The 20,513-nt window shown below is 39.9% G+C and overlaps 2 protein-coding genes across 3 annotated transcripts; one reads left to right on the plus strand and one right to left on the minus strand.

Annotated features, from left to right (window-relative positions):
• The first annotated feature begins 1,034 nt into the window (after nucleotides 1-1,034).
• krt5 (keratin 5) lies at nucleotides 1,035-5,420 on the plus strand. 2 transcript variants are annotated; one of them, XM_016661373.1, is made up of 10 exons: nucleotides 1,035-1,682; nucleotides 2,903-3,111; nucleotides 3,224-3,284; nucleotides 3,394-3,489; nucleotides 3,582-3,746; nucleotides 3,835-3,960; nucleotides 4,063-4,283; nucleotides 4,372-4,430; nucleotides 4,526-4,559; nucleotides 4,609-5,420. In XM_016661373.1, exons 1-10 carry the CDS (start codon nucleotides 1,161-1,163, stop codon nucleotides 4,667-4,669), a joined length of 1,554 nt encoding a protein of 517 aa, XP_016516859.1. In that variant the 5' UTR covers nucleotides 1,035-1,160; the 3' UTR covers nucleotides 4,670-5,420. The 2 variants fall into 2 exon arrangements, with proteins under 2 accessions (XP_016516859.1, XP_007573427.1); XM_007573365.2 differs by having other exon boundaries at nucleotides 4,526-5,420.
• A 4,529-nt stretch (nucleotides 5,421-9,949) lies between these two features.
• On the minus strand, nucleotides 9,950-20,441 carry LOC103152767 (mitogen-activated protein kinase 14A). The gene is made up of 12 exons (XM_007573366.2): nucleotides 20,230-20,441; nucleotides 19,275-19,404; nucleotides 17,051-17,109; nucleotides 16,711-16,822; nucleotides 14,571-14,600; nucleotides 14,397-14,444; nucleotides 13,373-13,487; nucleotides 13,181-13,252; nucleotides 12,836-12,915; nucleotides 11,794-11,872; nucleotides 11,453-11,626; nucleotides 9,950-11,294 (listed from the first exon to the last, which is right to left on the minus strand). The coding sequence occupies exons 1-12, from the start codon at nucleotides 20,361-20,363 to the stop codon at nucleotides 11,233-11,235; spliced, it is 1,095 nt and encodes a 364-aa protein (XP_007573428.1). The 5' UTR covers nucleotides 20,364-20,441; the 3' UTR covers nucleotides 9,950-11,232.
• Between the last annotated feature and the right edge of the window lie 72 nt (nucleotides 20,442-20,513).

Here is a 20,513-nt window from a genome sequence, read left to right on the forward strand (position 1 = left end):
ATCTAAACTCAGTTGAGAAATTGAAAGAAAAAATCATTCTATTTCTGAAAAGAATTACAATGGTGATTCCATCAACACATGATTCTACAAAGTGTTAACAGAGGGTGGCTGAAAACAAATGCATCCCAGAATATTTAAGGATTTTTATTTGTAAAACATTTTTTAAATTTCTATGTTCCACTTTCCAATGATGTATTCCTTTCTGATCGTCTATCACATAAAATCTCAGTCAGAATAAGTGAAGTTCGTCGTTGGAACAAGTCAAAATGTTAAAAGATACTGTATTTGAAAAGCACCTCCCCTTGTACTATACGACCCAGTTCAAAGACAGTTTATCTACTTAATGAAATACATTCTCGACTCAAGGCTTGTAGTGTTCGGTTTTGACCATAACTCAGCTCAGTTTTAATACAAATGCATTGCAACATTGGCTTTAAAAAACAAATACTAAGTAGATAGTTTGTTTAATATTTTTCAAATTTCTTTCTCTTTTTTGTGACTATTATCTGTATTTTAGACTGGTCACTGTTACAGATGGAATGAAAAAGGGCAAAAAATCAAAAATGACTAAATTTACAGTATGGTGGAATTTAGATAATAGTCTTGAGTTTGCATAATTAATTTAAGCCTTAATTTAATGTAAATAAATTAATAAATAAATTGATCTTTTAAATGGGAACATTTAAAACTTTGTTCTTGCAAAAGCAGTAAAGGGTACTGTGAGAGTCTGTAATTAGGGTCCCCGCCCTCCCACACCTCTCTGAAAGCCCCTAGCTTATCCTATGAAACGGTCTTTGCCAAAATGCCTATCCTCCCCTCACGCTGTGTGAGGGTGTGTCGAGCCCAGATCACTTTACAAGGCAGCGCTGTTACCTGTCTGACAGGCTGAGTGGCTCCGAGCCAGTATACCTGCCTGGGAGAGCAGCTTCAAGGGTCCAGGTAATTGGAGGAGAATCTGGGAGGAGGTCCAGAGGAGGCTGGGCTTATTGGGACCTCCTTCACTTGGAGGCAGATAAATATCCATCTCTCACAGTCAGAAGGCACTTAGAGGGACTTGGCTCTCCTCTTAGTGTGCTCCACATCTCTGCCAAACTTCTCTCTGTCTCTGTTCCTCCTCCTTTTTTTCTGCAAACTACTTCTCAGAAGAAACTAGACCAGCCATGTCGACCAGAACAATGAGCGTGAGGACAACCAGGACCAGCTTTGGTACCAGCGGTGGGATTGGTGGTGGCAGTCTCCGCGTAGGAGGAGGAGGAGGATTTTCCTCAAAATCTGCTGTTTCCCTCAGACCATCATCTTACCAAATGGCCTCAGCAAGCATAGGAGGTGGCTCGATGCTGAGATCGAGCATGGGTGGTGGTTTCAGCGGTGGCTCTTCATATGCTGGCTACGGTGGCGGTGCTGGCTACGGTGGCGGTGCTGGCTACGGTGGCGGTGCCGGCTACGGTGGCGGTGCCGGTTTCGGGGGTGGCTTTGGTTCTGGTGGTGGCTTCGGTTCTGGTGGTGGCTTCGGTGGCGGTGCTGGAGGTTTCATTGCACCCCCCATCACAAATGTCCAAGTCAACCAGAGCCTGTTGGCTCCCCTGAACCTTGAGATCGACCCCAACATCCAGACTGTCCGTACCCAGGAGAAAGAGCAAATCAAGACCCTCAATAACCGCTTCGCCAGCTTCATCGACAAGGTATGTTTTTACTACATATCATTTTAAAAACTGTAGAAATGACTTGTGCATTGGTGTTGACTTTCTTCTGAAGAGGTCATCAGTATATAATAACTGTTCCAATCTTGTGAACTGTTAATATGAAGTTGCTTGCAGAGTTGGCATGTTTCATCTCGAAGGGGGTCCTCAACATGATGATGAGCATTTGTTCACAAACTGAAAGCCAACCGCTCTGACTGAGTTTCATCCAACTGTGACGGGTCTCTTACTGGGTGTCTCTGTGCAGAGCAGGAAGCAGGAAACTCTAGAATGGTCATATCCAGTGACTGGTAGCTTTCAGTGTTAGTGCAAGAAGAGATCAGGTTACCACCTGTAACCATGGCGGCACAGTGCTGCAGAGCTTCTTCATTCATGCAAAAGGAGGATTTTATTCCCTTAAGCCTTGATGCATTCTTTCAAAATCCTTGTGCAAAAAGTAGTTGCTGGAATTTTTTGCTTGCAGTGACAACTTCTTTGCCAAATTACACGTAGATGTTTGCTTGAATAAATACAAATGTACCACGCCCTGTGTGAGAACGTGCACAGTTAGCTTTCCCTGCTGAGTAAACACCACACCTCACACATGAGACATTATCAAGACTCAACATAGATTCAAAGTGGTCCAAGAAATTTCTAGTTGCAGGATATTGTGGACAAAGCATTATTTGATAATTTTTCCCAGCTAGTAAAGGGTTGTCAGGTGACGTTGGTCCACAATTAATTTATTGTTGGGGGTTTCAGGCAGGCATGTTCACTCAGTGAAAGTATGCATCCTTGTATCGAGGGGCCATCAATGTCAGGTGTTTAAGGGAGGGGCTGAACTTAGGTGTGGCACCCTAAACCTTACTTTAGCTTAGGAAAAATACTTACACCTACACAAAACAGATTAGATTCTTTAATCCTTAAGATTTAATCACTTTAACAAGAACAAAAAAACACATTATGTGAGTTTTTTCTCTCACAATAATCTTATAGAAAGTCACATTCAGTTACACTTCTCAATGAGTCACCCTCATGTAGAGGACCAAGATCATCCCTGCCCTGGGGGATAAGTACACACAGCAGCTGGTAATATTTTGTATACATAAGTTTTTTTTCTGTGGGAAAGCCAACCACTAGAAGAAAGCGTACACAAGTCATCTGTAGAACCTTAAAGCAAGCAAAGAGAAAAGTGTTTCTAAGCATGTTGAACATTTGTTCAGGTCCGCTTCCTGGAGCAGCAGAACAAAATGCTGGAGACCAAATGGAGCCTCCTGCAGGAACAGACCACCACCCGCTCCAACATTGACGCAATGTTTGAGGCCTACATCGCCAACCTCCGCAGACAGCTGGATGGGCTCGGCAACGAGAAGATCAAGCTGGAGGGAGAGCTGAAGAACATGCAGAATCTGGTGGAGGACTTCAAGAACAAGTGAGTGCAAGACCACCATTGTTGTGACAGACTAAACCCTCCTTGCACCAGATTTTCTGTTATATTTTTTTAATACGTTCATACTCATCTTTCATAATTTTTTTCCACCCAGGTATGAAGATGAAATCAACAAGCGTGCCAGTGTGGAGAATGAATTTGTGCTCCTCAAGAAGGTACATAAACCACTGTATTGCCTTTCAGTCTTGTATCCCATAAACAATAAATGATTCATTAATTATTGATTTCCTCTAAGCCCATTGACAAATGTCAACCCCTTTTCAGGATGTAGATGCCGCCTACATGAACAAAATTGAGCTGGAGGCAAAGGTTGATGCTCTTCAGGATGAGATCAACTTCCTCAGAGCTATCTATGAAGCCGTAAGCAAAACAAATAAGTTACTGAAGGACATAGAAGTTAGCCTTTCCTCAGTGTGTCATGATGTCAAATAATTTCCTTTGCTTGCATTCAGGAACTGAATGAACTCCAGGGACAGATCAAGGACACCTCGGTCATTGTGGAGATGGACAACAGCCGTGGCCTGGACATGGACGCCATTGTGGCTGAAGTCAGGGCTCAGTATGAGGAGATCGCCAACAACAGCCGAGCTGAGGCAGAGAAGTGGTATCAACAGAAGGTTAGAAATTCTCCTCAAATCAAAGTGGGATGGCAGGTTGAGTTTTGCACAAAATGCTCTAACAATTATTACTCGACTTATTCCCCAGTTCCAAGAGATGCAGACCTCTGCATCACAGGCCGGAGATGACCTACGCAACACAAAGAGCGAGATTGCTGATCTCAACCGCATGATCAGCCGACTCCAGAATGAGATTGAGGCCGTCAAAGGACAGGTACCAACATTTAGCGAGACAATAAAAGCTTTGCATCTTGCCAAATTTGAGGAAAAAGAAATGGCAGCATGTGAAGCTTCTTTTATGTTTCCGACCACGTAGAGAAGCAACCTGGAGTCCCAGATTGCAGAGGCTGAGGAGCGCGGCGAGCTAGCTGTGAAGGACGCCAAGGCCCGCATCAAGGATCTGGAGGAGGCACTGCAGAGAGCCAAACAGGACATGGCCCGCCAGGTCCGCGAGTACCAGGAGCTCATGAACGTCAAACTGGCTCTTGATATTGAGATTGCCACCTACAAGAAGCTCCTAGAAGGAGAGGAATCCAGGTAGAAACTTTATGCTAACCTTCTGCAGCAGGGCACGTTGAAGTTTGAGTAAAGCTGACTGAGAATCTTTCACTTATTATCTTCATAGAATTGCCTCTGGAGGTGGAAGTGCAACCATCCATGTGCAGTCCTCAAGCACCAGCTTTGGTATGTATTTGTTAAAAAAATATATATATACCAGTAAAGTTTGGCATTCGGAAGTTGAATGTAGTCCACTCAAAATATGTTGTTCTCTTTAACAGGTGGTGGCTCAGGAGGCGGCATGGGCGGTGGCATGGGCGGTGGCATGGGAGGTGGCTTCGGCATGGGAGGCGGCATGGGAGGCGGCCTGGGCGGCGGCATGGGCGGTGGCTACGGCATGGGCGGCGGATATGGCAGTGGCATGAGCATAGGAGGAGGCGGCAGCATCAGCTCAAAGAGCTCCAGCAGGGTCTCTTCGTCTCGGATTCGTTATTAAAAGTCCTGGTCTCTATTCTTCTTCCCTAATTCTGCAAACTTTTCCAACCTCACTTTCCCATGCAAGCACAGAGTCACCTAAGGAACATGCTTAATAATTTACAACAAACGTAATCACATAGAAAGAGTTAGAGAAACCTACTGAACACAAGTTAAGGCAGAGAGATTGTTAAACCAAAGACAAAGAGCCGCAGAGATGTGAGTAAGCCCTGTCTCCTTTTCATCAGTCAGCCTGGCTGTCTTCTGGTTGCCGGATGCGTTGTTGTACAGACATGAGAATATTTGTAGTGTTACATTAACGGATCCTTACAGGGTAACCACTGCTGCACAAAAACAGAGAACAGGAAGTGGCTTTGTACCTGAGGATCAGGGGTTTTCTAGTCTAGAATATTAGCCTCATACCTCCTTGTCTCTTCTGTTGTCTCACGTACATCATCCTGTGCAGTGTGACATCTTTAAAAGCAGCCACATGTAACAGACAAGTTGATTGTTTTTATTCCTCTTCTTTTTCTATTCATGTTTTGAGAGAACATGAGCTCCACTGTTTAAACTACATGGTGTGTGTGATCATGCTTTACTTTCAACAACTGTAAAACTAAATTCATAGGGCTAACTGCAACTACCAGATTTATTATGAACTGTACCATCAAAAAAGCTGCAATAAATCTGAATTCATATTCATTTGGTTGATTTTGTGTTTTTCTTTCTTCAAATAAGTTTTTCTTATTTTGTCTACACAAGTAAAACTAAGTAATTTAACAACTTTTATTTGACCTTGATTTCAGACAGAGCTAATTATATCTCAAGCTTGTCATCTCTAATAATTTTCTGGTCTAGAATAGAAATACTATGACTACCTGTAGCACTAATACACCAATGTCATGTTTAACTATTACTGAAGTTGGATTTAAATGGAGAGATTAACTTCAATTTCAAGTCAGCTTATTTATATGGTGACAATTCACAACAAATGTATCTCAAGGTACTTTTAAAAATATAATAAATTCTATCAAATCATACATGTCAAGTCAATCACATATATTCCAAGTTGGTCCTTCTTTTCAAACAATGCAGTAAAGTTCAGTTTAGTTTTCAAATAATGTGAAATATTTTCTGTATATGGAGTGCAGTGTTCCTTGTATAAAAGCAAGGATAACATCTTATTTGGTATTCTGTTATAACTATTCTAAGTTTTCACAGCCTGCAATCCTGCATTGACTGCAACAGAATATGTGTATCAAAAAATACAAAATGCAAAAAAGACAGAATTTACTTGATCTAAAAACTGTTCTGAGTGCAAAAATGCAAGTTATCTGGTGACACCATGGAAGCTGTGTGGGAACCGCACAACGGTTTGATTACAGACTTATTCAACAGTAGTATGACACACACAGAAATTTCCTGAAAGCTACAATAAATAAATTACCTACTGTGCTCAGGAACAAGTGATAGAGGATTTTAAGAGAAAAATTTTAAGGCTGATTGAACTATATGCACTGGGAAACATACTCTAACATTCATTTTGCTTAGCATAGGCTACCGTTGTGCTAATAAACATAATTCAAGTTGCTCTTTTTTAGTTTTTTCGCATGAATAATATCAAAGCACTTTTGACATTTAAAATAGTTTTGTACAATTTCACATAAACCCAAACATTTTGTATTTTTTTGTCAGACCAGACAGTAAAATAGAAAAAAATAAATTAAAAAGAAAGAAAAAAAAAGATCTTTTAAAATTTTTGTACCCAATTAAGAAACAAAATAAATGACCACGCTGTCATTTTTTGATTTTCAGTCAACTGAAAATGGAAAGAAAAAAAATTCTACACTAATACATCAGCCATATTTGAATGATAATTTGCCATGACTGCTAGTACTCACCGAACTGGAGCAGCGAGTTTAGCAACACTTGTGCTTCAGAGGTGAGGGGCATCCAACTAGCTTCCTTTTTAGGCATCCTGCCACCTGGCTACACTTAATTAGCCAACACACAGCCTACACAAATTCAGACATTAATATAAATAAAAGCTCTAATAGCAAAATCCATCTAACTGACATGACCCAGGCAGAACAAACAGCCAACATGTAAACAACATACAACCTGGCTGACTAACAAAACAAAACTGGTCTAGAATAGGAATATTATGACTACCTGTAGCACTAATACAGGTAGTCATAATACATGTATTAGTATATACATATTATGTGGGGGGATTAGCACATCCCCCCACAGTTGGGATGTGCAATTAGCAAGAAACCTCAGACCCGTCAACTTGGACTGGACTCTAGAGGGAAGCATGCCTCAGCTACAGTGGCTGTGTTGCACAGTTTAAATATCTGCATAATACAGTAGAAACAATAGAAAGGCAATGAATCTGAGTAACTGACAAATTTGTGACTTTCAGTTTGGAAACTGGCAGCCAGATGAAAAATTTCAATATATGACATGTGTGTTGATAAAATCTATAAAAGTAGTTTAATAAGGAAACTTTTAGTACATTAAAAGCTGTGATTACATCTGTTTCTCTCAATGTGAATTCTATTTATGATCAGCTTAAGATGAGCAATTGAATTTAAATGTTACACCACCTATGGACAGTCATTTCAGAAACCTATGGAAAGAAAAAAAAAAGACTTGCTTGCAGCCCCTAGCTATGACAGTTCAGCAAATTCTGGCATGTACTGTAAACTCTGTGGACATGCCACACAAATGACTCTGAGAAGTGGAAGTAAGTCTGCCAAATGTTTGAGTAAGTGCAGATGAATGCAACATGCCTGAGCAGATTACATGAATCAAGAGCTGCAAGGGCTGTCTTGAAGTGATGAAGGGTGTGACACTATCAGAGGCAGGAGAGGCTTTTAAATACAACATAACTGATGAAATGTGATATATGTTTGAATGTATCTGATATTTGTTCACACTTGCTTTGACACTGGTACTTCATTTCTTTTTAAATTAAATTCACCTGGTTAACAGCAAGGTTGAAACACATTATTAAATACACCTGGTGTCTCCAGTGGTCATTGGGGGAGAGACAGTCTATCACAAGTAAACACAGAGACACATACTCACACCTGAGGTCAATTTAAAGAACCTAATCTTTTTAAACTGGGAAGAAGCATAAATATCTGGTGGGAACCCATGTATGTACAGAGTGAAGATGCTGAAAGATTTGAACCGAGGACCTTCTTGCTGCTAGGCAACAGAGCTCCCAACTGCCACTTACAGCTGAATTGCCTGTTTCATCTTGTCAAAACCCACTGTATTGGGAAAAACTACAAAGATGGATTGAAGTGCTTTGGGAAATGGAAGCAAACAAACCGAACCTTATTCCGCTTTAATGTTAGAAAAATAAGGAATATTGTGCAATTACGTCACAATTGACACAGTATGTGATTAAGCCCGCGTCGAGGTGAAGCTGTCCCGTATTTTGGAGGTGTTGAGTTGGTAACCCTAATTATCAACTCATTTGGAGAAGCGTTTCCATTACAGTGGAGCGCATTTCCACAGAGAAAAAGCTAGGAAAAGATATTTAGTTATCCTGTGTTCTAGGAAAAGGGCATAGACTGTAGCTAAGGGCACTGGTAACACGGAAAAACAAGGAAGCAACAACAAACCTGCTGTAGGATGTATGAATGCTGCCCTCTAGTGACTGGAAACAAGAATAACTGGTTCATCCGACAGTTTTTTTTCATTTTCAAAATAAGATATTCCTCATTAGCATAATATTAAATTTCTTATTGTACCTTAAGGGAAGGGAGCAGTCAGGACTGAAATATCATTCTTATGTTAATTTTATAGTCTCCCGTGTAGTCCTAGCAGTGATGGTGTCATTTCAGAACCAGACGAATATTCATTTACTGTTGCACCTTTTGAAATAGGTGTTTTATTTGAAAATAGGCAACATCCTATATAGCAAAGAAACTGTACAGATTACATTTATATTTAATGCATAATGAGAAAAAAACATTAAGATTTTACATCAAACAGCTCCACAGTGAGGCATGCTGTAGGTTCTGAAGCTAAATTATACACATATTAGCAAGGGTTACCCCTCTGAATTTCTGAGAACAGAGCGGATAATTTCAAACATGTCTCCCACAACATGTTGTGCTATAAAGTCAGTCTTGGGAGGGCAGTATATTGTTTTTAAATGGATAATCAGTCTGATAAGTCCAGCTTAGCACTATCTTAGTAAGTAGGGTTTGGCTGAAATGTGGAAAAATGTTTCAGGTCAACTCTGTCTAATTCAATGATTAACTAAATATCTTACAAATGAATTTAACTATTCTGCTGTTGCCCTGTAGCCTGGTAAAAACCAAACTCTTGTTCTATGCTTTGCTTCGTTTAGAGGGTCTGGACTCTTGGCTATTGAGAAACAATTCTTTGCTGGACTCTAATGTTTGGCCATGTCGATAAGGCTTGCCTGAAATTGCATGCACTGTAAGCAACCAGGCCCTGTGGATGTATGATGGAACATGATGGCTGTTACTGAGAGCTGCGACAATAAAATCTCAAACATTCCTTCTTCTCCAAATTTAGTTGCTCAATATTTGAAAGCATGGCCAACAGACTCAATGGATTTGTTTACATTGTCTATAGCAATTGTCAAACTGCAACTATAAGTAGACTACAATTCTAAATCTGCTCAGAAAATCAACACCATTATTCACCTCACTTTCTGTTCGCTGACTGACCCAGTTGAAATTCTAGCAGACAAATCAAGGTCAATGGGAGAAATTCTAGACAGAGCACTGAAGGGTGATGAGAATCAAGGGGAACTGCATAGGAAGGCAATGACCAGACTAATGGTCCTATGATATGGCCATAACATAGGCAGTGACACAAATGTTGTTTTTTAAATGTTGTGGTTTAAGTTCATATAGTAGGAGCGAAGGTTTGTTACAAAGAAAAGTGTGCAGCCATCATTGGTTTGCATAAAATGGCACATTTAAATTGCGGGGCACTGCAATGAAGAATATTCAAGCTGTCCTGGAAAACTCCAGGATGTTCTCGAGAGAATCCTGTTGCCACCAGTGCAGAGCTTGCTGAATTGTGGCAACAGGTTGGTGTGCTACAGTGAGGGAAATAATGTTTAAAGAGAAACATGAAGGACAGACTAGAATTCTGCAGGAAAAAAACAAGGAGATCATAATGACGGAGCTACTGTGATGACTTTCTAGTCTGCCATACAACACCACTGAAACAGGGTCATTCTTAGGTTTTTATTTCACTACATTTAGGCAGTTTTAAAACTTTTTTTTAATAAACATTTTAGTTGCCATTATTGACATTTACAAGTGTTTAGGTTACAGATTAATAACGGTCAGTTTCTTTGCTGACACTGAAATACATCTTAAATAAAGAACAGCTTACAACATTCCCACTTAAAAAACTGATTCAGTGTTTGTTGAGTTGCCATGGCTGCTCTAGATCTGTTTCTGGCCGTGAAAGGAGGAGGTAGATGTCAGACTTTAATACTGTTGGATAAACCACAGACTTTGATGTCACAGGGAGAAACACAGTTCTGTCCTGAAACTAGTCTTTTACCAACATGGACTGAAAGGCTAAGCAGAGAACAAGAAGTCATTACTCCAAACAACATAAAAAGCCAGATTACAATTTGTTAATGTCCAAGGGATAATTTTTGGAGACATTCTCTGTGGTGTTATGTGGTGTTGGTGCACATTACCATCATGACATTTGGAGCAAGGGAAACTTTACAAGTGAACTTCACAAAGTTGATTAAAAAGAAAAAGAATGTCATGCAGTGGGGAAACAGATATCAGCACAAACAGACCTTCCAAATGGACAATGACCCACAGTACAGAGCTAAATTAGTTACAAAGTGGCTTCAGGACAACAATGTCAATGTTTTTGCAGTGGTCATTACAAAACACTGACTTCAGCCCCATTGAAATGTTGTAGCTTAAAAATGGTGTGTGTGAGTGACAAACCTGACTCAGTTCCATCAGTTTATTCATGAGGAATGGGACACATTTGTAGCAAGCTATTATGAGAAGCTTATGGAATGAATCCCAGAATGTTTGAATCAAGTCATATGGTTTATGGGACAATTCTTCCAAATATTAAGAAAATGTAGGGAAACTAATGGATTTGAGGAAAGTTAAAAACAAGTCTATGTATCATTAGTGTGACATATAGAAAGAAAAAAAATTGTTAATCCTAGTTGACCAAAAACAGGGTATATGATGGGAAAAAGAATATGTGTATGGATATGTGTATGGTCTATGTAAATATCTAGCTTCAGCTGTAAAATCAATAAACTTGCTAATAAAATAAACAGCATCTTTCTGCCATGGCTGTACAAGCAACCATATCCAGGAAAAACTGCCCTTTACTGAATATTGTATCAAATGATAAACATGTAGCATACATGCAGCAAAAATGCTAAAACAGTTCACGCTGCTTTCACCCCCTCCCCAGTTGTTCTGACCTTTGAACCTAACACAGACAGCCACACCAACATGTCTTACATGGCTGTCTGGCCTGGGTTATCGGGGTCAAAAGTCATGATCTCCATGTGGATAAGACCTGGAAAACAGAAAGCAGTGTTAAATTTAGCAGAGAAATCTCTCGTGTACAAACAAACCTTTCAGGAATATGAGCTCGTCACTACACTCTGTGACTTCTCTTAGGATTTAGATTGTCTCAGTAGATAGCACCCGAGTCTTTAGCTTTGCCATACATACTCTTCCATTCTCCGACATCAAGCTCAAGGCTCTCGAAGGAGTCATCGTAAGGTTTGGAGTCTGGTTCTGAGTCTGGGTCGTGGTATTCTGACAGAAACGGGTGGGCCAGTCCTTGATTGGCTGTGAGCCTCTTCTCTGGATCCAGCAGCAGCATCCCCTCCAGAAGGTTTACAGCTGGAAGCATCAGGACAGAAACCATCCCGTCTTCTATTAACCATCATTGCTTTCAGACTTGGGTTGATTTTGACACTATTTACTGTAAGTGTTTCTATTAGCAGTGCACACTGTACTTTTTCTGGTATGTTATAGACCTAGAGTCAGGGCTGCATAAACAAACTCACCTTTCTCATTCATTGTTGGAAACACTTCTTTAAAATTCTTCTTCTTTTGTGAAGGCAGACCTTGCACATACGACTGTGCCTGAAAAATAAATGACAGGAGTCACATGATTCTTCAGAAACTGACAAACACTGATGAAAATGAATGAAAACCTTCAAATAAATTAATCTCTTATTTCAGTAGCATAATCTCCATCCAATGTCTTCCGCTTATCCAGGGTTGAGTTACAGGGGCAGCAGCCTAAAAGCAGAGAAACCCAGACCTCCCTCTCCCCAGCCACTTGGGCCAGCGCCTCCGAAGGAATCCTAAGGACTTCCTAGGCCAGCATAGAAACATAGTCCATGCAGGGTGTCCAGGGTCTTCCTCTGGGTCTGCTTCTGTTGGGATGTGCTTAGCACATCTCAATTTGTTTGTGATACCATTCACAAACAACACCCCAAGATACTTTAGCTCCTCTACTTGGGGCAAGACCTTGTCTCTGATCTGGTGAATGCACTCTACCCTGGTTCAACACCAGAAATGGGTAGTTCCTGATTTATATCTTGGATGGTTCACACTCCACTGCAAACTATTCCAGGGAAAGGTTACGAACACAATTAGTGACAAAAGGACAACCTTGGTGGAGTCCAACTTACTGCTAGCAACTCAGACCAAACTCTGGAGTTAGTTGTACAGAGACCTAACAGCCCTCAGTTCTGTGTATGGCCTGGTTCCCCATACACAGGACTACCCAAGGGAGACATTTGAATGTCTTCTCAAGTTCAAAAAACATATGTAGACTGATTAGGTGAAACCCCATGTGCCCTCCAGAAAAAAGAATGGTTAGAGAAACACAAAATAAACCTCCTTCCACAGGTATCTCAATTTCACATTGGGGGACCAGAAGAGAGAAAAGTTCTTCAATGAGAGGTTCAGGACATCAAATGCAACAAATGATTAATTTATGCACATCTTGAACAGGTTTGCAAACAAATTTGTCTGCATTAGTAGCATACTGGAAATGTCAGCAATGCATGGCTGTTTTGCAGACAAAAAATAACTCACATCTTTACTCTGCATCTTCTGCACGAGGGACGAGTCTGGTGTTCCTGTCAGATTGAGGATCTTCTTCAGCTGATCGATACCTGGATGCTTAGGGTAAGAAAACCAGGCGATCTGTTCAATGTGTATCTGTTTAGCTGTATTTTAAATAAACTAAATTTAATTTGAACAGATTCTTATTAATACATTAAGCTAATATTAGCACACATACTGGTTTATATTCATGAGTATATGATTCAGCCATTTATTCCTTTCACATGTAGGAATAAGGGTTGAAACCCAATCCTTATTCTTTATCCTTATAATAATTGAGCATGAAGATATCTGCAATAACACGCATGTGGATACTGTCATGTCCTGGGAAAAGCACCGTGCCGGTGATCATTTCAGCCAGGATGCAGGCGGCTGACCAGACGTCCACTGCAAAGAGGCAGAATCTCAGTCACAAAAATCTGTTTGACAGGTTGTGTTGTGGCCTACTTTAATATTATATTTCATTTGAGACAAATTGATCTTAAAGATGAATGGTATTGTTCTTACCTGTCTGACTGTAATGCATCCAGTTGAAAATGACCTCAGGTGCTCTGTACCAGCGTGTCACCACATATCCAGTCATTTCACTCTCAGTTTGTCTCGCCAGACCAAAATCCAGAATCTAAAATGAATAACACTTGGGGTTTTTTCTATACCTTAATTATGAGGAGCTCTGTGAATATTCAGTTTCAAGTTTTGCTGCAGATTCACAATAAAATTGTGGTCAGAACTTTGACTGACCTATTCTATTTTTGTTTTTGCATTGTCTTGATGTCCATAATACTACCACCACCCAGTTTCACTGTAGGGAATGTGATATCAAGGTGTTAGTTTGTCTCCACACTTTACCTTTTGCAGTGGTGGACACGCTTTGGCTAAACCGCTAATGGCAGAGACAATTTTTCATTTAGCACTTTAATGTTTTTGCAAACTTTAAAAATGTTTAGCCTGCTTAGCTCACCCTAAATTAATTTTTCTAATACATTCTGAAAGACTCATTTATTTGGCTATTTTGTAAGCTTTCAGTTGGATAACCTCTCTGTTGTAGTTTTAATTATTGACTGTCAAGAATTTTTCAAGTAGTCAGCCGTTTACATTCATACTCATGAAGAGGATGAAGCCTGTTTATGCAGCATTTCCATTTCCTCTCTTCATCTTCCCTTTCTTTTTTTCCCCAAAAAGCTTTGAGTAAAGTTCAAGTAAGCAATAAATGAAGAAATAAAGTATAGCCTACAACAGAAAACAGTTACATGAACAATCAGGTGTGTTGATAAAAGCATACATAAAATTCATAAATACCAATTATTTTGAGAGACTCCATGCTCTCTTCGTGACACATGATGGGTATAACTATAGTTATACCCATAGCATCAATGGAAGCTAATGCTAAAGCTTTAGCATTAGCTTCCACTAAATACTACATTGGCATAGGACTTTGGCATTAGTGGAACTAATGTGTATGCTTTAAGGTTAGGGCAGCTAAATTTATAGTTTGCTATGCCCACCACTGTCATACATTTTGAGAACTTACCTTTAATTCACAGGATTCACTCACTGCCAGATTGCCCGGCTTCAGATCCTACAACACATGAGCAACACCTTGGCATTAATTTCAACATATGTTTGCACCTTTGCTGGCAGCAAAATAATGAAAAATCTAAACGAGTTATAAATGACTTAGACATTTAAATTAATGTATACCAACCCGATGTACGATCCCAGCAGAGTGGATGTACTGCAGAGAACAACAACATGGATTTAGAATATTAGGAAGACAGTAGGGAGATTATCTTTGTGAACTTAAGAGATGTTGGAAAAACATATCAAAAGGAGGAAACATCTTAAGATATTTGCAGCTAATTAAAAGACATACACTAGTTTTGCAATTAGAATTGTGTTTCTAGTTTTGTTTCCACAAAGCACTGTTGGTTACATATTAACTAGCAGTGCCTGAGCGGATAAATGAGAATAAGGAAGACAAACACCCACGACACACTCAGGCTGGGAATGGCATGAGGAACAGACTATCTAACAATATTCCTTTGAACATACACTTACATTTATTTGTTGTGTAATCACAGTCATTTATTAACACAATAGTTAAATGCTTTTTTTTTATACGAAACACTGAGTAGTTGATGAACTACAGTCAAAGAACTATTTTGTACAGGCAGAACACGTACATTTTTTCTGCAAATAAGATACACAGCGGGCTGCACAGAGCTATTGCCTTGCAGCAAGAAGGTTCTGGGTTCGATTCCCGACCCTGTCTTTCTGCATGGAGTTTGCATGTTCTCCCTGTGCATGCGTGGGTTTTCTCCGGGTACTCCGGTTTCCTCCCACAGTTCAAAAACATGACTATCAGGTTAATTGGCCTCTCCAAATTGCCCCTAGGTGTGAGTGTGTATGCATGGTTGTTTGTCTCTGTGTTGCCCTGCGACAGACTGGCGACCTGTCCAGGGTGACCCCGCCTCTCGCCCAGAACGATAGCTGGAGATAGGCACCAGCAACCCTCCAGACCCCACTGAGGGACAAGGGTGTAAAGAAAATGGATGGATGAAGATACACAGCTGAAATTAGACATGTACATACATTGAAGAATAATTTCTGGCATTAAATCAGAGCACAATTTCCCTGCTTAAGCTTAATTTTGACTTACCAAATGATATCTTTTTTCTGTAAGCAGTATTAACTTCATCAATGGGGCTCTGTTGCATTAGCTTGGTGTTGGTATTGACACTTCCTAAGTTCGGCCTCAGTTTTGCTCACAAGATGCTCTTTTTCTTCCCAGACGCGACCCTTATCTTTGTCATTTAGGAAGGCAGTAAGAGTGTTTTTTTTTCTCCTCTGTGCGTGTTCCACCTTGTGCTGCTGCTGCTTCATTTTGTTAATATGACTTGGTTCAGACTTGTTGAAGCTGAGATATCTTGACATTTCTAACCTGGTGAGATTGCTGCTGAGATGCACAAGTGTGACAAACTCTGTCAAAACTGGGGGATATTTTACCTATCAGAGAATAAATACACCTGTTAACAGTGGCTGCATGTAAGTTGCAGCTGTAATTTATAGTTCTAAAAAGTGTTGACTCAGGGGAACTGAATATGAATCCAACCACATGTTCCAGATTTTTATTTATAAAGAAACAAAGCAAAAATATCCTTTAACTTTACAACTGTGCACTACTTTGTATTGGTCTAGCACTTAAAATCTAAATAAAACACAGAAATGTGTTATTCAAAAGAAAATAAACTTTTGCAAGACACAAAAATCTGCATAATAAGCTTATTTGGAGGGGCATGGATGTGGTCGTATATCACAAATGGCCCAGTAGGAGATTGTAAATAAACCTAATAATAATAATAATAATGTCAGGAAGTGGTAGGTTGTAGTGGTGAGGATAGACGCAGAGACCCAGGTTTGGTGAAGATGATGATGAATTTAATAATAATAATGCTCAGATCAGTCCAGGACAGGCAGCATGGCAGAGAGATCAGCGCACAGCTAAATGCCGGTAGCAACTGATAACAAGACTGACAAAAATGAGCAGATGCCGACACAGGACTTTACAGTACAACTGTGCCGGCAGACGAACTAACAGACAGACATGCAAACAACAAACTTAGACATTAGACAAGAACCCGACAAAGACAACAGGTGGGACTAAATACACACAGGGGTAATAAAGGGAACGAGACACAGCTGGGAACAATCAACAGGGAAGACGCAGAGACAGAGACTCACAGGGAACAGGACCACACAGAAAAAACTCAAAATAAACACACAGAAACACAATCATGACAAATAATAATAATAATAATAATAATAATAATAATAATCTCACTCACCTTCAGGCCTCTTAGGAGTTGATAAAACAGATATGTGATGATGCGATCAGATAATCTCTTTCTCTTCATAATGTGACCCAGATCCTGGGCTACAAAGGGCATCACCATATAACTAAAGATTGACAAATATCAAGGGAGAAAAGAAACACAAGAATAAACAAAAAAATATAGAATCCTGAGCCTAAAAGTTCAGGCTATATGAAGCAATTTTAAAAATTTAGACAGTAAAAAGGACAGGAGATCAACATTTGAATGAACAAAGTAAAAACAAGCAGGACGAAGCTGAAACATTGAATCAAACTCAATAAGCTGCAGAAACCTGCAGGAATTTTTCACTTACAAGGTTTGGAATTTCTCCAGTGTGGAGTCAGGTGTAAAGACGTCAAGAAGGCAGATCACCTTTAAAGAAAAATTAATCAATCAATAAACAAGCTCAATCCTTACGATATTTACTTGTGATAATTTTTCTGTTCTTTATATTTACATTAAAACACATTTACACCAGCCTGGATCATTGACTTAGCAGGACGGATCCATAGTTTCATGTTTTTCTGTCAAATTCTGACCCTACAATGAGGCAACTTAACTCAACACTTAGAACAAGCAAAGGATTACCAATCTGTTCCTGTCCAATCGTTCAGCACCTGGGTGAACTGTAGCCTCAGCTTCCTGTTCTGAGATGTTCCTGTTCCTGGTCTGAGGCTGCAGCTTCCTGTTCTGAGATGTTCCTGTTCCTGTTCTGAGATGCCAACACCAGCTGACTGGCGTTGGCATCTGGAGTGATGTTCTAATGCTGTTTGAAGTGTTGGGTGCTTAGAGGTGGTATTCTGAATGCCTTAACTGTAGCAAATGGTCATTTTGGCTACTACTACCTATCATGACTCTACGCTCTGTAAACCAGGAGATGGGTCGGCATGCCGATGCTCTGTTGGAATTTGATCAGGCATAAACAGAGGTGAGTTGGTATTTGTGTTTGCAAACAGTCCAACATATGTAACTAACAAAGTGTCTGCTGAGTGTATGTTTTACACTTCAAAGTGTGAAATAAACATTTTGTTTACATCTTTGTTCCTAGAGGGCAATGAATATGGACATTTATGTTAAGAAAAAAGGAATCTAATATAAAGTTTAAAACAAACAAAAAAAAACAAGATTTTATGGAGGATAATGAGTTGATTGGATCAATTTTAAAAAGTGTCATTAGGGAGGGGGGACATGTGAAAAGCTTGTTGCTGATAGTTTCTGGTCTCCTAGGCAACTTCTGCTCCATAAGGGTTCTGACACAAACATCTGAACACTGCCCTGAGATTTTGAGCTTTTCTATTGCTTATCGGCAAAATTAACTTTATTTGAAAGAAGAGGAAACATCTTGAGCAAGATTAGAAAGTTAGGGGTAACCTTGATGTTGAAATATGCAACTTCACCTGAGGTGCCATACGGTTGTAATAGAAACTGATTTCAAGAGAAAACCTGTAGAGAGGTATTTTCCTCAATTAAGAATGTAGGCTAAAGAAGCGTTTGCCCCTTTACCAGTTGCTGCAGGTTTTACGTTTTTGTCACAATTACAAATTTGAGAACATCAAACAAACTTTAACATCAGACAAAGAACCATTGTCAATACAAAAATGCATTTTCAAATGATTAAATTTGTTAAGAGAACTAATACATCCAAACCAGTCTAGTTGAAAAACGAATCATTCCCTAACTGTGATAGCTTAACACTGAGTCTTTCAAATCGTAATGGGGGAATTTTGGCCTGCTCTTCTTTGTTAGTCAAACTGAAGGATTTCCAAGCATGATTGGTCTGTTAAAAGTTATGCCTCATCTCAACTGGATTTAAAGAGGCAGTATTATGTAATTAGTATTATGCACTTAGTGCCATCTTATTGCACAATCAAGAAACTGTTACCTTTAGTTGTTATAAAAATGCAACATATACCAAATATGACTTAAAAGATATTTGACTTCATTATAAGAGAAGCTTAGTGGTTCCGTAGATCCAATCCGATGGTTTGCACAGATGAATGGTTGCCACGAGAGATGAAAGAATTTCTCCTTTAATCTCTAGCTAGCTCCTTCTGACTAGCCAGCAGCAATTAGCAAACACCTGGTGGAACTGGGCATCTGCTGAGCTCATAGAAGCTACTTATCAGTGCAAAGCCAGTAAAAATGTTGTTAAAGGGTTAATAGAAGAACCATGTGGTGATGATGTCCTGAAGGCAAAGTTTCAGACAGAGCAGGAGTTTTTAAAGAGACAGAGGTCCAATTTCAAGGCATTAAATTGCAAAGTAAAATTTCTTTTAAGTCATATTTGATATATACAGCATTTTTAACAACTGAAAGAAACATAACTACTTGATTGTGCTATAAAATGGCACTATGTTTCTGGAAAACATAAAATACAGATTTTTGTGTTATTTGGGCTATGTTTGTCTGATGTTGAATCTTGATGATTTGAATAGTTCAAGTGTTACTAAGTTATCTAAGGAGAGAAATATGTTTTTCACATCACTGTACTTGTAGAATGCAAACTAATGGTCATTTCATGCAATGTTTCTTCTCACATTGTCGTGCTGAATGTGGCGAAGCAGCCTGAGCTCCCTATAGGCCCGCTTCGCATGGATGAGGGACTGAAAGGGTCGATACAGCTTCTTGATCGCCACCTTCTCTTTGGTCTTCTGGTCGATGGCGGAGCTAAACAAGATTAAACACACTGTCTTATTGACATGGTACACAATGGCTCACATGACACACACGGATACTCTGATGGAAGTCAGGAACCTAAGGGTTGTTGTTTTCTGACACACCTTTTGTCTATATATCAGTATAATTATCAGCATCCCTTTATTATTGTCCCTGTAGGGAGATTTGCCAGATCTGAACCAAAACAACATCAGTGTTAACAGACTATAACTCATCAGTAGAATCTACAGTTTCAGTGGGAGATCACTAGAAAGAACTGTGTCTTGGACAGCTCACATTCCTGCCTGTTGTGTTGAAAAGGTTTGTGGTTGAGATTCTTGTCATTTTGGAGGACCTGCATTGACTTGCCGATCTGCTTCAGGCAGACAAACACTGTTTCTGTTAGCAAAACCATTTGATCTGGGGCTCTCGGACTGCCTAAACCACACAGCTGTGGAATGCATATTTAGGTCCTAGAAACACACAGGATAATTTAGGACGTCAGTCAATTTACATCCAAACTCAGTCAAAGGCTTGGAATACTTTAGAACTTTAGAACAGCACTGATCTGTAAAACTATAGTAGTAGTTTGACAATGTTTAAGGCTGATTAAAGGAACAGCCGGAACATTAGAAAAGTTGGGGTCTGGTTTTGGATCTGAACTTTGTCCCATAGATCTGAATGACAACAGGCAAAAAAGGTAACACTAAAATATAAATTAGAAGAGCTCAAATCTAAATTTGTGACTATAAGACATATCGATTATAATTTTAAAAATCTTGAAATTGTGACTATTTTTCTTCAAATGTTTTCGCACCCTACCCGGGGTAAACTCACCATACTGTGCCGTAAGCTCCGGAACCGACAGCCAGCAGCGTCATGTATCTCTCCGGGACATCCCAGGTGGTTTTCTGCACCTCCACCCGGTGGAAACCCGGCCTGACGGGAGAATTCCTGACCGGAGACTGCATGGCGACCCGGGATTTCAGGTCGCTGCGGGCACTTTGACCGCGCGCGCAGTTTCTACCTGACAGGTGGGGTCTGTTCAGCGGGAAGGGTGGGAGCGCGCGCGTGGGAGACGCCTCCGCGCATTTCCAGACACGTTTCCTTAGTTTTTATTA

Source organism: Poecilia formosa, unplaced genomic scaffold, assembly GCF_000485575.1.
Source record: "Poecilia formosa unplaced genomic scaffold, Poecilia_formosa-5.1.2 Scaffold327, whole genome shotgun sequence".
Classification (NCBI taxonomy): Eukaryota; Metazoa; Chordata; class Actinopteri; order Cyprinodontiformes; family Poeciliidae; genus Poecilia; species Poecilia formosa.